The 15,045-nt window shown below is 47.1% G+C and overlaps 1 protein-coding gene across 9 annotated transcripts in view; it reads right to left on the reverse strand.

Moving 5' to 3' along the window:
• The window catches only part of SPICE1 (spindle and centriole associated protein 1), a 1,365,450-nt gene that overhangs the window by 872,402 nt on the left and 478,003 nt on the right, over positions 1-15,045 (reverse strand). For 7 of the 9 annotated variants that reach the window (XM_069635857.1, XM_069635859.1, XM_069635855.1 and 4 more), the window contains one exon: positions 962-1,021. The exons of the other annotated variants lie outside the window; for them this stretch is intronic. In XM_069635857.1, the coding sequence (XP_069491958.1) occupies positions 962-1,021 (60 nt within the window). The remainder of the gene's footprint in view (positions 1-961; positions 1,022-15,045) is intronic. 9 annotated transcript variants of the gene reach the window in all.

Genomic DNA, 15,045 nt, shown 5'->3' on the forward strand with positions numbered 1-15,045 from the left:
GCTGTTGAAGCAGTCCGCAACATACAAATTGCAACCTGATCATCACCTGGTCATTGTGCACCCAGAAAAAAATGGGCATTCACAGAGGTGTTCACCCACCTGCTACAACAAGCGGTGCAAGCTGTTGGAGCAGCCAGGGAACCAATCTGCAGTTTGATCCCAGCCACAGCATAAACAAGGTTAAATGTTGGGAGCATTTTATAGCAGAACCTTCCAAAGAAACTCCATGAAAAGCAGGATTTTATGTTACTGTGATTTATACTTCTGCCATTTGCATGGCATCCAGGAGCTATAGTGATCCAAAATACATGGTTGTGTTAGGTATATGGGGATAGGGAAAATGTAACCTTTCTGCTACATAATGTGTGCAGACTAGACAAAACCAGAGCTCTGCATGCAGGTCTGTTTCTAGGTGTTCTATGTAAAGACTATAGATGCACTTGTGTCCAGCATGAAGCCTTGCACTGTTGTGCCGTGAAGATGCATTTGACTGAGGCAGTGATATTCGTTGGCTTTGATAGGTGTAAAGTTCAGTTTCAGCTCTGTTTAATCCATTTGAACTGGGATAGGTTTTTGTTAGTATGACATTTCAAATTTGAGTTTGAAAGCAAAGGTTTGACAAACCTTATTAAAGTAAATAAAATAGAAATTGCTGTATGCAAGTCCCTCAGTTTACATGCATATAGAATGCTAGAAGGTATAAATTGAGAATGTGGGGCAGTCAGTGAAGGGCCCCAGTAGCCATCCATTCCCGCCTTCATTCTGAGCTCCAGACACATTGCTCCGCACCACCTTCAGCCAACCCATGCATACATTAGGTCTGCCTCCCAACCCGGTTCTGCAGCCTACTGGTACCTGCCTGTGACCCAACAAGAATGCCCCAGAATCCATTTAGCAATGATCTGAACATGACTGGCTACTTCCCCAGCCCCACTCTAGCATCCGAGCATGGGAGACTAACCTTGCTCACTGGTGTTTGCTTTCTGACAATCTTCTTCAGCCAGGAACTGTTCGTGGACCACTGTGAAAAGTAAAAATTGGACAATTGGAATTCTATTAGGCTATGGATGCGCGCCAGCAACTCATGCACACCTTTCTCAGGGGTATCATTTGGTGGTCAACAGAGGTACCAGCTGCTAGACCTGGTGGCTATTGTGGTCTTTAGTTGGTTTATGGCTGTGCAGGGCAGGTACTTAAGGGAAATGGAGTGAGGGGGTTGGACTGACCTGGACCCAGAGTGGTGGATGTACTGGTGGTTAGCCTCTGGGTAGTGGTGCAGTGCTAGCAGACACTGAGGATGATTGGAATGCCATGCTAGTGATTGGGTGCATCTAACTGTGCATGTAATTGTGGGAGATAGGGCGTGTGCAGGGTAGCATGTGTGAGAGTGCTTGCAATGGTAGGAGAGGAGTGAGTGAGCATGTGGGTAGAATAGTGTGGATGTGTGGGTAAGAGTAATGCCATTGTGACAGCAGTACACACGTGTTAATGGAAGCACACAAATGGTGAAAGGAGGCACATGGGTGGGGGTCCACACAAGAGGAAGTGGACTGTGTGTGGGCAACAATAGGAATGGGGGCTGAAAGGCACAAAGGGTTTCGACCTGGCAGAAGCAAAGCCATTATTAAAAAAAAAAAAAACTGTCATAACATCTCAAGATTGGAACACATGGGCGAGGGAGAAGAGGACTGCCATCCTGTGAGAGGTACAGGAGGGACTTCCTGACCCTTTCCCACAAGCTGGTCTAGAAGTGCATTAAACGTGTTATATTTGTATCCCTCACCTCACTCATTCTCTCACTCGGCCTCTATATCCCATGTTCTACATCCATTTGCCACGTTATTTTGTCACGTTTTCAGTCTGTCTTCTCTCCTTTGCCTTCATCGCTCGCACTCTTCCCCATCTCTCTTCACTGCCTTTCTATCCCACTTTAATTCTTACCTCTTCTGTCTATCTGCCTCTTCGACTCACTTTCTAGGCTTGCATGTACATTTTTTCCACCTCCCAATGTTTCTCTTTCTCTCCGCTTCACACATTCACTTAATCTTTGCATTCTCCCTTTTCTCTCCAGTTCACTGTCATTTGTTCTCTTGTTCATCTTTAGTGTTTATTTTTACTATTGCTCTCCCATACAGAGGTTTATCTCCTCTGACACCAATTTCTTACTCTTCCCATCATTTTCTTCTGGTCTTCTCAATTCTCTACATTCCTCCTCTAGCTCCTTGTACCTTCCACTCTGCTTCTGTTTTTTTTCTCCAATTTTCCCCTCACTCTTCCCTTTCTCTGTCACCATTTCACATTCTTCAAAAACCCTCCCTCATTCTCTTTCTCCTAGATCACCACCATTTCCCTGGACTGTGTTCTTCCTCTCTTCACTTGTCTAGCTGAACACATTTGCGCTTTATAGCTGACAGCTGATCATCTCAATTCTTCAATGAGCTTTAAAATACCAAATGGGCAAACGGACAAAGCACAATCAGAAGTTCATTTGTCAGTTCGTCCACTTCTTTTTAAACAGTCACTGGAGAACTAAGTTGTATGAGCGCTCAGCTGTAAAACGCAATTCTTTCTGCCAAAAGGAGACTGAGCAGGTTTAACCCTGCAATGCAGAAAGGTATCAACCCTTGCAGGAACCACTGGGTGTTAAAGCAAATGTTGTCCTAAGACACTAGGGGCATCATGAACGAAGCAGTGTTTGGTGGAAGAAAGACACAAGGGTCGGCAGAGCAACAAGATTCAATGGGCCAGATGGGAAAAGGGGTTTGGTAACAGGGACACAATGAATTTGTGGCAGGATTGAGGAGGTTGATTGGGAGAGGTAAATAAAAAAGGGTAATGGGGACAAACACAAGACAGGGGTCATGCGAGAAGGTGTGAATGAGAAAGGAGGAACAGAGGTGAGGCGTGAATCAAGCATACGAACTGGCCTGGTGGGAGTATAATGGTGGGCAGGTGGATGAACCGAAGGGCTAAGGAGATACTCCTTAGTTTTCATCATGGGAGTGCAAACATTGGCAAGCCTTTATTAAAACTGTGTTTGTCAGCCTCAGGATATTGCTGGGAGGCATGCATGACAGTCCTTACAAGTGTTAGGCAGAAACCTGTGCAGTTCCCATATAAGCTTTATATCCTTAATGCATGTACCTTTGCTTCAGCCCTATTGTTCATATTGTATATATCCTGTAGTCAAGCAAAAATTGTTCATCTAGCTATATGTAAATTATGTAACCTGTGTATACGTAACTATGTAAGCCTTGCATTTCCTTGTCGTTGCGCCCTTTTACTCACGAGTCTGGTGCGCTTAACAAATGAATAAACAAACAAACAAAAGGCTTAAAACTACAGGTGTTGGCAGTAAACCCAATTGGTAGAAGTCTGTACCACCCAGATTTACCTGGTAGCTGTGGCTGAGCAGCCAGACTTCTCCCAAGACGAGTTAGACAGTATATAGAGTATACAAGATAGGTACCAAAATACAGTAGCACAAGCAAACACTGACCAGAGCTCTGGTATCGAAGTATATAATTATTTATTTAAAGACACACTTAGAAACACTTCAGCACTATTATTGTAAGCAAGTTCAAAACACAGTCACTATTAATATATACACATCCCTTATTCATTAGACAAGTCTTAGTTAACGCCACTTATTTTCAGACAGAGGTGAGCGCTTAACTAAAGATGGCACTCCAATAAGTTATCAAAAAAAGGGAGGGAAAAGGCAGAAATTAGAAAAGCACACAACACCCTTCTTTGGGATTCCCTTTCAGCTCTCGTAATTGTGCTAATATGCTTCCCGGTCCAGTTGATCGGATACATGTACTCTTTCACTCCTGTTCTCTTGGTTCACCACATGCTGCCCATTCCCCCACCGTCACCCATGAAGCCCGCCCCTGGGTGGGAGCGGGTAATACTTGTGGGCTTTATGTTTATCCTAAAATCGCCTCATGTTCGGAGCATCGCCGCCAGGCCGTCACACAGGCCCCCCAGGCGTTGATGCCATCATGTTTGTTCTGGTTGTTTGGGTATGGGTTGTTCATCCCTTCGTTTGGGGGAGGGATGTGGGAGGGGGGACCGGGGTTAAATGTTAAAAACAGCTTGGTATTCGCAGAAAGGGCAGAGTCCGCAACATCGTGGCCCCGTCGGCGTTTTGGACTGGTTCACTATGGGCACCGTCCTTGGGGAGCACATTTCCACCCACCCGTATTTCTCCATGGCTATACCCGGGGGGTCGAGTGAGGAAACCCTGACATTTATGAGCTGGAACATTCAGGGATTGGGCAACTATAAGAAAATGAGGCTACTACAACTCCAAGCCGAACGACACGGGACTAAAATCCTCTTCCTTCAGGAGACACATGCATGCGCAGAATACTGCGAAAAATTTGCTAAAACTTGGGGTCCCCAAAGGTACTATACCACCTATTCTACCCAGAGCCGTGGAGTTATGACCCTTATTCACAGAAACCTTAGATACAACCCCATCGCTACGATTATAGACCCCCTGGGCAGATACGTTCTACTCCATGGTACCCTACAGAATAAGGAAGTAGTCCTGTTGAATATATATGGTCCCAACATTGATGATCCCGGATTCTACTCTGATCTTATAACTCTCTTAGATGGCTTCCCTCTGGTACCGATTCTCTGGGGAGGGGATTTCAATACAATATTCGACGTGGATCTGGACAGATCTGGCTCCAGACCCCGTCAACTCTCCAGGGCAGCTTACACTACACTCTCCTCTCTTCCCCGGTTGTCCCTATTTGACGCATGGAGGCTTCTCTACCCTGATTCCCGCTCTTATTCCTTCTATTCCTCGGTTCACAATTCCTTTTCTCGGATTGATAGATGGTTGGTGTCCGATGGACTAATAAGGAGTGTATCTGGCATGGCGATTCTCCCCAGGACCCTATCTGACCACTCCCCTGTGACTGTTACACTATGCTGGGGCCCGGATGGGGGTCGATCCAGATGCTGGAAAATGAAACCGCATTCCCTACTCGATCCGGTATTTAGCTCTGAGTTAGAGTCGGCGATCGAGGAGTTCTTCGAGATCAATACCAACTCCGTGTCCTCACAGGCCACCCTTTGGGAGTCCTTTAAGGTCTATATCAGAGGCATTGCCCTCTCCAAGGAAAGTGGTATCCTCAAAACCATTCGTAGGGAAATCGCCGAGAGCGAGGCCACGTTATCTTCACTGGAAGCTCGGTATTCCCTTGTCCCAACCTCTGTAACCCTCGCGCTAATTGGCACTGAATTGGACACCTTCCGCGCCCTCGCGGACCGCGAGCTGAGGTTTCTTGATAATCCTGGGCGGGCGAGGAGGTATGGTGAGGGCGAACGCCCTGGCCGTTTCCTGGCTAGACTCCTCCGCCATGAGTTTGGATCCCCACCCATTCCCGGAATTCAAAGGGCCGATGGATCCATGGCCACCTCCCCCGGGGATGTCAATGCGGAATTCCTTTCCTTCTACCAATCCCTATATGCACACTCTGACAACGCCACCGATTCAGAGATCGATGCTTATCTTGATGGACTCCCACTCTCGGTCCTCTCTCCCGACACCATCGGATCCCTCGAGAATCCATTTACCCCTGAGGAGTTCTCGAATGCTATCGACTCTCTATCCTCGGGTAAGACCCCAGGCTCAGATGGTATTCCTGTTGAGTTTTATAAACATTTCAAATCACTCCTGCTCCCCCACCTGGTGTCTCTTTGGGAAGAGTCGGTGGAGGCGGGCCAGTTTCCCCCTTCACTCCGCGAAGCCACCATAACAATCCTACTAAAACCTAACAAATCCCCCACTCAATGCGGCTCTTACCGCCCGCTTTCACTGATCAACTGCGACGTTAAGATTTTCGCCAAATCACTCGCTTTACGTCTGGTTCCCTACATGCCACATATCATCCACCCTGATCAAGCTGGGCTCATCCCGGGCCGCTCCACCTCCTTAAATCTGAGACGCCTCTTTAATATCATAAGTAGGGTGAACCCGGGTATACGCGCGGTGGCCGCGACCCTAGACATGCAAAAAGCTTTCGATTCAGTCTCGTGGAATTACCTCTGGCGGGTACTAGATAAATGTAAATTTGGTCCCACCTTCGTATCCTGGGTCAGACTACTTTACTCCAACCCTGTCGCCAGGGTTCGGACTGAGGACCACTGCTCCCCTCTATTCCAAATAGCTCGGGGCACCAGACAAGGCTGCCCCTTCTCGCCCTTAATCTTCGCCGTGGCAATGGAACCGTTCGCAGACATGCTTCGCCAAAACCATGGGCATAGGGGTCTACGTACCACCGGTTCCTCAGATATAGTCTCGTTATATGCTGACGATGCTCTTCTCTACATCCGCTCCCCCGAAACTAATTTAACCCCAATACTCGTAGACATTGCTCTCTTTGGCCGGATCTCGGGTCTCACGGTGAACTGCTCTAAATCAACCCTTTTTCCCCTCACACCCAGCACACTCCCCCCTCCTGATACCATGGGATTTGCTTGGGCCCAATCTAGATTCACTTACCTGGGCGTAGTGGTGTCACGTCATACTGAACGGGTCTTGGAAGATAATTTCCATTCATACCTCACAAACCTTATGATAAAAATACAGGGCTGGAACAAACTTCCAATCTCATTGGCCGGCAGGATAGGGGTACTGAAGATGGTGGTACTCCCCCAACTCCTGTACAGATTTGCCAATATCCCGTTATGGCCTGGTGCCGAATTCTTTCGGACATTGACACGCATTCTCAACTCTTTTCTCTGGCACTCCGGTGCGGTCCGCCTTAAGCTCAAGACCCTCTCTGCCCCAATGGAGGATGGTGGCTTTGGGGCGCCGGACTTCAAGTACTGGCTGGCGGCTCAACTCCAACATACTGCACACTGGTTCAACATACCAGACCCCCCTCCCCACGTTAGACTAGAAAAGCTGTCAGTCAGCGATCGAGACATCCGATCTCTCGTGTTCGTGCCAATGCCAGAGATATCAAATTCACTGGACCCAGCGACATGCACATCCTTGGCTTTGACCAAATCTTGGCAAATATTGGGCATCACCCAACCCTTTCACGGTAACTTCCCAATTTGGAATTTCCTCCCTGGAGTCCCGCGAGTCCCTCCCTCCGTGGTTCGCACTTGGGCTGAGGCGGGTTATGAATTGCTGCGCGATATATTCGAACAGGGTAATTTTGTAGAATGGCCTGACCTCCCGGCCCCCCTTAGACGGAAACCCTCCGTCTGGCTTCAGTATTCATCTCTACGTAGAGTACTCAAGCACAAGTACACATGCTTCCCAACTCTGCCACCTGATGAACCTGCAATCACCGAATTGTCCTCACCTGACCCAATGAGGGGCAAAATCTCCAGACTATACACCTTACTCCAAACCAGGGCACCCCCTACATTCTCCAAACTACGGCGCTCCTGGGAATCAGACCTCGACCTCGAGATAACCGATGAGCGTTGGTCCCACATGTGTGCACGGATCCACGGGGTGTCCTTCAACTCCCGGTTCAAACTGATCCAATTTAAGGTACTCCATAGGTACCACTACACCCCGTCCAGGCTACACCGCATCTCTAGTGACGCCTCCCCTAGATGCCCTAGATGCGGCCATGAGGACGCCGATTATATCCACATGATCTGGTCATGCCCTCGTCTCATCCAATTCTGGACCTCGGTCTGCTCCACCACATCGATCATCCTCGAATCCCCCTTTCTGCCATCCCCAACGAAATGCCTATTTCACGATTTCCCTGAACTCCACCGCGACTCCAGGAAACTGGCTGGCCTCTGCATGCTACTAGCGGTGCGTTCAATTCTACTTTGCTGGCTACGGCCTATTCCCCCTACCCACGCGCAATGGCTCAGAGCGGTTACGTGGGCCTCCGACACCGAAGAATCATGGGCGGCTCAACAACCCGCCTGCTCCAGGCCTAGGGATATATGGCAGAAGTTCCGCTCATTCATGTCCTCCATTGACACCGACTCAGATCCCGCATCCCCAGCTCCCTCTCCTAATCCAGCCCTGGGTGGTCCCTGAGCTGTCTCTCAAATACCCTCATACCGACCTTCTATGGACCCCCCCAAGTGCATATGTTGATACCCTTTTCTTTATGTATCTCGTTTTGCATGTATTATATGAAATGTGCCGATTGCTCTGTTTTGCCCTTGAAGGCTCTATTGATGCTCACCTGTATCTGTGTTACCAAGCTGAATGAATAAATAAAAGTTTAAAAAAAAAAAAGAAAAGCACACAACACAATACTTTAGAAGCACTCAGCAAGGCAGGAAAGTCAAAGTCTACTTGTGAGCAAAAAGTTCAGAAGCCCGGCTCCCTCTTAGAGAGAGTAGAACACCAATGCAGTTTAAAAGGCTTGAAAAGTCTTTCAGAAAGTTTAAAAAGGAATTACTTCAGCTCAGAAAAGTTCAGTTAGCCAGCCTAGGGCCAACCCAAGTGGTAAATTGAGGATTTAAGAGACACCCCACACAGACCTTGGCAAGGGAGGCCAGGCGGACGCAGTACCTTGAAAGTGGAGAGAATCCTCCAGCGGGGGCAGTTGTTCCTAACAGCGGGGGCAAGTCGCGGCGTCATCCAGAGGAAGAGAAGATCTCGACGTGGAGGAAAGCTGAAGGTTGTTACACTGCCAGGGAAGAAACCAGCCACGGAGTTCTCCGGTTAAAAAGGTACTACCCTTTTTATTTGCGGTAGTGGTAAAACGTGGTATCCCGGTTGCCGGGGTGCTTGGCACAGGCAAGGCGGCCAAGAGATGATCCAGGAAGGCGAAAAGGCGGGCAAACTGGTTATCCCCACCAGTCAAAGGAAGAAGACTCTTCGGGATGAAGATCTCCTCTGTCGTTGGAAGAAGTGGTGAGGCGGTTCAGCAGGGCTCCACCGGTGGTGTCGTCGTTGCAGGTCGGCTCAGCTTCTCCCTCTTCCGATTCTTTGGTGCTGTGGCGACTTCTGAAGTTCCAGTCCCCAAAGCCCTGCTTTTATTTCCGAAAACCCCCATTCATCAGTCCTAGCTGTCACTCAAACATGCTAAGTGGTGAGCCGGGTGGCTCACCACTGGGCCAATCACACAAGAGTGCAACTTGAGTTGCCTAGGCAACTCAGTCCAGAATGCCTAAACCCCCCTCCCACACATCCTGTAGACCCAGACAGAGTGGCACCACTTTTGGAGGCTTCTGTGTAGAAGCCCGCCAAAAGGTGGAACAAAGGACTCGACTTGGCTTGGAGTTACAGAGGCGAACACAAACTCCATTTTAAAACCGAGTTCTGGCAAAAAGACCCAACCAGGGAATAAATATTAAATAACCTGGCGGTATCTATAACATTGCACCAAAAAGTGGTGCGTTTAAAATGAATGGGAAAATCCCATAGTAAATATTCTTAAGGAATATTTCGCCTGGTAACCACTGCCAGCAGCCAGAAACTCGATGAGGGGGGACTGCACAGTGCCCCCTCGAAAAACAGACCCAGGGGCAATCTAATTACCCCTACCAGTGCTTCCACAATATGATGGTTTGTACTGGTTCTGTTCCCAATTTAAGACTAGTAAAGTCAATGTTGACTTTACATGCCCTGGGAGACAGTAGTCAGTCCCAGGGTATGGAGTCTATGTTTGGGGGTCACTATGACACCCCTGAGTTACTGCACTGAGGGTGCTGTGTAACACACTTACCAAAAACCACATTAAACCCTATGGAGTAAAAGACCCCATAGCCCATAAAACACATTACAAAGTCAAAGGATATCTCAAATCATGTCTAAGAGTGTGAGAAAATGAGTCTCACTCTTAGCAGGAGAAAAAAATAAACCCCAAAAATCCAGCAAAGCTGCTGGGGGACTCACTAGGTTTGGGAAATTAGCCTTAACAGAGAATTCTCCCTAACACTTACACTCTGAGACAATTTTGAAGGTGCATGGGAGCAGACCCAATAGCTATGTATTTGCTTGTATGACCAGCCTAAGACACATTGCACGCAGTGCTGGGAAGTCTGAAACAAGCTGCATTGCAATCACCAGCCCAGAGTAGAAGATAGGTTTATTTTTACCAGCATTTTATGGTTTATAACAGTGATCTTGCTTGTTTTGTTTTTGCAGATCGCAAAATCACCATAAACTGGATGATCTCATTAATGCACTGATCTAGGTGTGGGGTTGGTGGGGGTGTATAGCTCAGGGCAATGTGTTTTTCTTGGAACCAAGACAATGAAGCGCAACCATGGTTCGAATCCAGATCCCACACTTGGAAACCAATCTCTGGTATTAAGTGCATTATAAAAATACAATTATAATAATCTACTTCCATGGCCTGCTGCCTTCTTATCTAGCCATTAACTGGCCAATCGACCTTGGGTACTTGGGTCTGAATGGAAGACAGCACAGCTTGTTATGAATGAGGAGTTTGACTTTGATGACATCATAGAGGCTTGCATTGTCAGTGTATTGAAACCTCTGCCTATGAAAGATTACAAAACATATTACTCTTGTACAATTACTACACTTTTCCCCTTTATAATCAAAAGGAACCATCCAAATTCATAATACTACTAATTTATTCTCTTTCCACTAAAGCGTGTCAACTATACTCATGTTACACTTCGGCAGACAAAAAGTTCCCTGCGGTGTACGTCCCATTCACAGGCTCCTTTGTGGAGCAGATACAGGTTGCCATGGCGTCTGTACAAGCTATGGCGGAACGCGCGTCAGCTGACACGGCTTGTACGTGAAGGACGTACAACAAGGCACGCCGCCCTTACGGGTTTAAAACCAGCGTCTTCCAGCGGGCTTGTTGCTGCTAATTGGTGTTTCTTATTATTTGCGGTTACGTCCATTTTCCTTCGTGAAATCTTGTCACGAAATCCCAACTTGATCTCCTAGTTTCGACCCACGCCCAAACTTTCGGATTGTTACGTCTCCGATTCCATTGATACTTCATAGACCACTACGGTATCGACCCAGACTGCCCCTGGACTGCCTCCTCTACACCCTCATCATTGTTGTGATCTTCCGATATTTCACATGGAACGTTACTTGGATTATTCTTCCCTGCTCCTGCTGTCTTCGCAACACCTTTGTCAGCAGTTATTCGGAACACTTCAGTTGCTCCAACTCTCGTTTGGGAAGTCTGTTTCAGGTAACCAACTATGTTTATTTTCTTCTATTTCTACCAGCGCCATCTTTGACTACTACTGCTCTGTTGGTATTCCTCTCTACTGGATTTGGGACATTTATTGAACTGCAACTCTCAACGAACTTATTTTCAAAGTGCATATTGACGCTCTCCTGATCCTGCACCAACCCGGCTCTAGCGTGACCCTCCTGCCGCCCGGGTTTACTTCCCTGTACTAACTTCCCCGTTTATTATTTTTTCCTGTCGTTTCGTCCAATCCTGGAAATCATTAACCCTTGAGAGTCCCACAATTCAGGTCTGTAGTTTTGACTACAACTCTCTACAGGAAGAATCCATTAGATTAATTCACTCATTTGGGTTTACTTCTTTACTTGTAGGTCCATTCCGGGGAAAGTTCCACTCCAATCACTGCCTAGGTATTTACTGTCCCATACTGTGCTCGGTTGCTTACTTGGTTTCTCAGCACTCTCTAATCTCTTTGTATTCCTTTACAGCTTGGGTATTGGCGGTGTGTGTTCTCCCTGCTCTTTTATTCAACTGACACCTCTGCCTGTTCCAATTGAAACAGCAGAGCAGTAACTTGTAAAGAAGAGCCCCTCTCTTGAGGAAGCCCGAGTCTTGAACTCAGGGGAGCTGGAGTTGGAGGCTGAATATCGATTCCTGTGTACATATCGTCTCCAAGGTCATCTATCTTCCTGACCTATTTACGGAGCGGTGAGTAACAACTCAGTTCTCAATCAATCCCTAGAAGATAATCATCTCAATTCTAAAATGTGCACACAATGGGTATTAGATTGGAACTTACAACCTTCACCTGACATTTGGGACAACATTTGGAATCAGTCATTTACCACGTCAGTTGCTGCTCATCTCAAACAGTCCCAATTACGTTATTCTATAGAGAGCTTACCGAACACCAGCTAGATTGGCAAACATGTCTAATTACTTCTAGCCAATGCAGGTCTTGCCAATTCCCACTTGCTGATTTTACCCATTCCATATAAAAATTGTAAGTGCGTCTTCTTTTTGGTGAAAAATGTGGTAATGTATGTAGCATATTTCTTCATTCCAAGAACCTCTAACATTGGCAAATCTTATGGGAGGTGTTTTAGTTAACCCTGCATTACCACCATCTAATCCTGCTTTGTTTTTTTAATCTTTGTTGCTTTTTACCTTATTACATCAAACTGTAAAACTGCTTTGAAATGATCTTACAATCTTTGGTGGAAATTGATCTTTTCCTTGAATTGAGAACATTTATGCTTTTTCCCCTGCTGGAATGTTCCTAAATTTGACAGTAAATGGGGTGTCTTTGCAGCATATTTAACGTAGCTTTCACAAACCTTTTCATTGTTTCTATTAACCCCATCTCTACTCTCCTATTGTGTCTACTGTATGTCCAGTTTGTTTCCCCTGTGAGTCCTATTTCTTATATTGAATAGTATAAATGTACATAGTTTATGCTAAGTGTGATACTATAGTTAAACTATGCACTGCTTTCATATGTATTCCTTAAGTATATTGTAGTTCATAAATGTTCCGTATAAATAACCAGTTATTAATTTGTATAATTAACTTATTTTAATGTTCTTCCATCTATTAATACAAATTATTTAACATAAAAAACCTTGCTGAACTCTGGAAAGGTAGGCTTAGTCTTACAAGTTACAAGGGTTTCTCGGTTTTGCGATGAGTCTTCTTCCATGGTATGGAAATTTAAAATAAATTCATCCCAGAGTTGTTCAACTCCGGGCCTTGAGGGATGCAATTTGTTGTATCTTGGATGATTAGTGTGACTGTGAGCGAATGTAGGGCCTCATAGAATGGTGAGGTGGAGCTTAGAGTGTTGGAGGCTTGGGGGTTCCTGGGAGTGACGGTTGGGACTTGGAGTATGGCAGGGAACCAGGACAGATGCTTGTGACCTTCTCTCCTACCTTTCATGATCTGCATCTATGTAACCAAGAACAATAAAGTATCTTCTGTTGGTACTTACCTGGGTCAGCCTGGTTCCTGCTCCATGTCATCTCTGATCCAGGCATATCTTGCTAGGGAGTAAGATACTACAAAATCCTGATGTGTTTTCAAGATATCCTCATTAATATTCATGAGAAAAAAAATGTGCGAACATTTCGAATCATTGTATGGAGATACATCTCATGAATATTAATGGCAATGTGAGACCTAGATGCCCCACCCAGAGGTGGCCGCCAGACACTAAGGAAGCAGAGAGGGGACAACCACAGCGACATCCACCGCGTTCAAGACCCGGAAAGCTTGGGGCTGGACTCCCTAGTCAGAGCGCATGCCTTCTGGCGGCAGTCTAACGTCTAGGAGCGAGCCCAAACTTCCACGACACTTGTCGTGAAGGCCGCATCTCATCTTCTAGCCTCACCGCTGCCCAAGCGGTAAGGACATTGGCAGGACCGCAGGAAATGACAGGCACTACGGTGGCCAGCAGAGGAGTGCAGAATGGAACGCCATGGAGGGACAGCCTGCTGTAGGAGCCTGCCAATAGGGTCCCGCGGATACAGGACAGCAGAGAGGAGAGCAGGATGGGGGCGGGGAGGTATGGCCCCACCCATGCAGGCCATGGGCCTGGGAAGTCAAGCTAACACACCTGAAGAACAGTGTAGGTAATGAAACCAGAGCGGACAGGGACATCGGAGGGGAGGAGCCAGGTCCCTCCATCACTGAATAACATCAGAGGAGGAAAGGTTGGGAAACCCGAGAACCAATGAGGACCAGGAGAGTAGCATATATAAATAAGGAGGGGCTCAAACATGGGGCAGAGTGTCATTCTGCTTCTTGAAGGAAGAGACTGTAACGCTCACCTGGTTCCCTCGGAGGCGCGGGTCTTGACTGGGCGGTGAAACCGTCTTCAATGTCAGGCGTAGGATTCGTTGGGCTCCCGGATTTGGCCCCTTTCTCACCGAAAGTGTGACCTGAAGGGTGAGGTGTCTTAAATAGGTGAATGCTGGGCTCTCCATCCTGCGTCTCATGCAGGGGCGCTGGGTCCAGTTACTTCACTGGATATGAGTTCAGCCTCTTAATTGCAGAGGGTAAGTTGAGAGCGATGCCGCCGTGTGCTGTACGAGCGTGACTTGTAAGTATAAAAGTTCCCTTTAGATTGCTCTCTTCAAATGTTTTATCTCCTTAATGTCTGTCTTTTCCCTTTCAGATGCTGTCGGTGCCGAAGAAGATGCTCCCCCCAGGTTCGTGGCAGAGAGCGTAACAAGAAGATGGTGCATACGAAGGCACGTAAGTAGAAAGGCTGCTCTAGGGCTGTAGAATGCACCTTAATGTCTCTTTTGTCTTTACAGGTGCCGGAATGCAGCGCGAGCAGAGTTGGAGCGAGCGTAACACAGGTAAGCAGTTTTGTAACTAAGCGTTACTAACCAATGTTCTTTGTCTTTGCAGGCCCGATGCCGTACGAGATGTGCCGAAAAAACGCCTTGAATGCTGCCGATGGATCGGGTAAGTTGAATCGCTAACTTTGCCTTTGCCTAACCTGTGCCTTTTGTTTTGCAGGAGTTGCTGAAGACTGAGGATTGGTTCCCAGCAGGTAATTTTCGTATTCACAGGATCCGGAACTGAAGATTCACTGGAGCTGACATGGTGAGCGTCCTGCTGCAGATGCAGAATAACGCGAAGCACCTTGCATCAATCGGGTGTGGTTTAAATAGTCCATAGGAGTCCTTAGGTGTCTTCTTCCACAGCCTCGCCCAGACAAAAGAGTTCCTGCTTCCAGAAGGGGTCCAGCATCAATGATCCAGGGAGTGGTGCCTGCCCCACCCAGAAGGAAAAGTAGTCCCTGCCAGAAGAGAGTGAAACATCATCTTGCTGGTAAGTAAGCAGCATGGTCTGCTGCAGGTAGGTCCACCCAAGCACTCTCACACTTGTTATGAGC

This window comes from Ambystoma mexicanum, chromosome 7p, assembly GCF_040938575.1.
Source record: "Ambystoma mexicanum isolate Mex_15411 chromosome 7p, UKY_AmexF1_1, whole genome shotgun sequence".
Taxonomy (NCBI): domain Eukaryota; kingdom Metazoa; phylum Chordata; class Amphibia; order Caudata; family Ambystomatidae; genus Ambystoma; species Ambystoma mexicanum.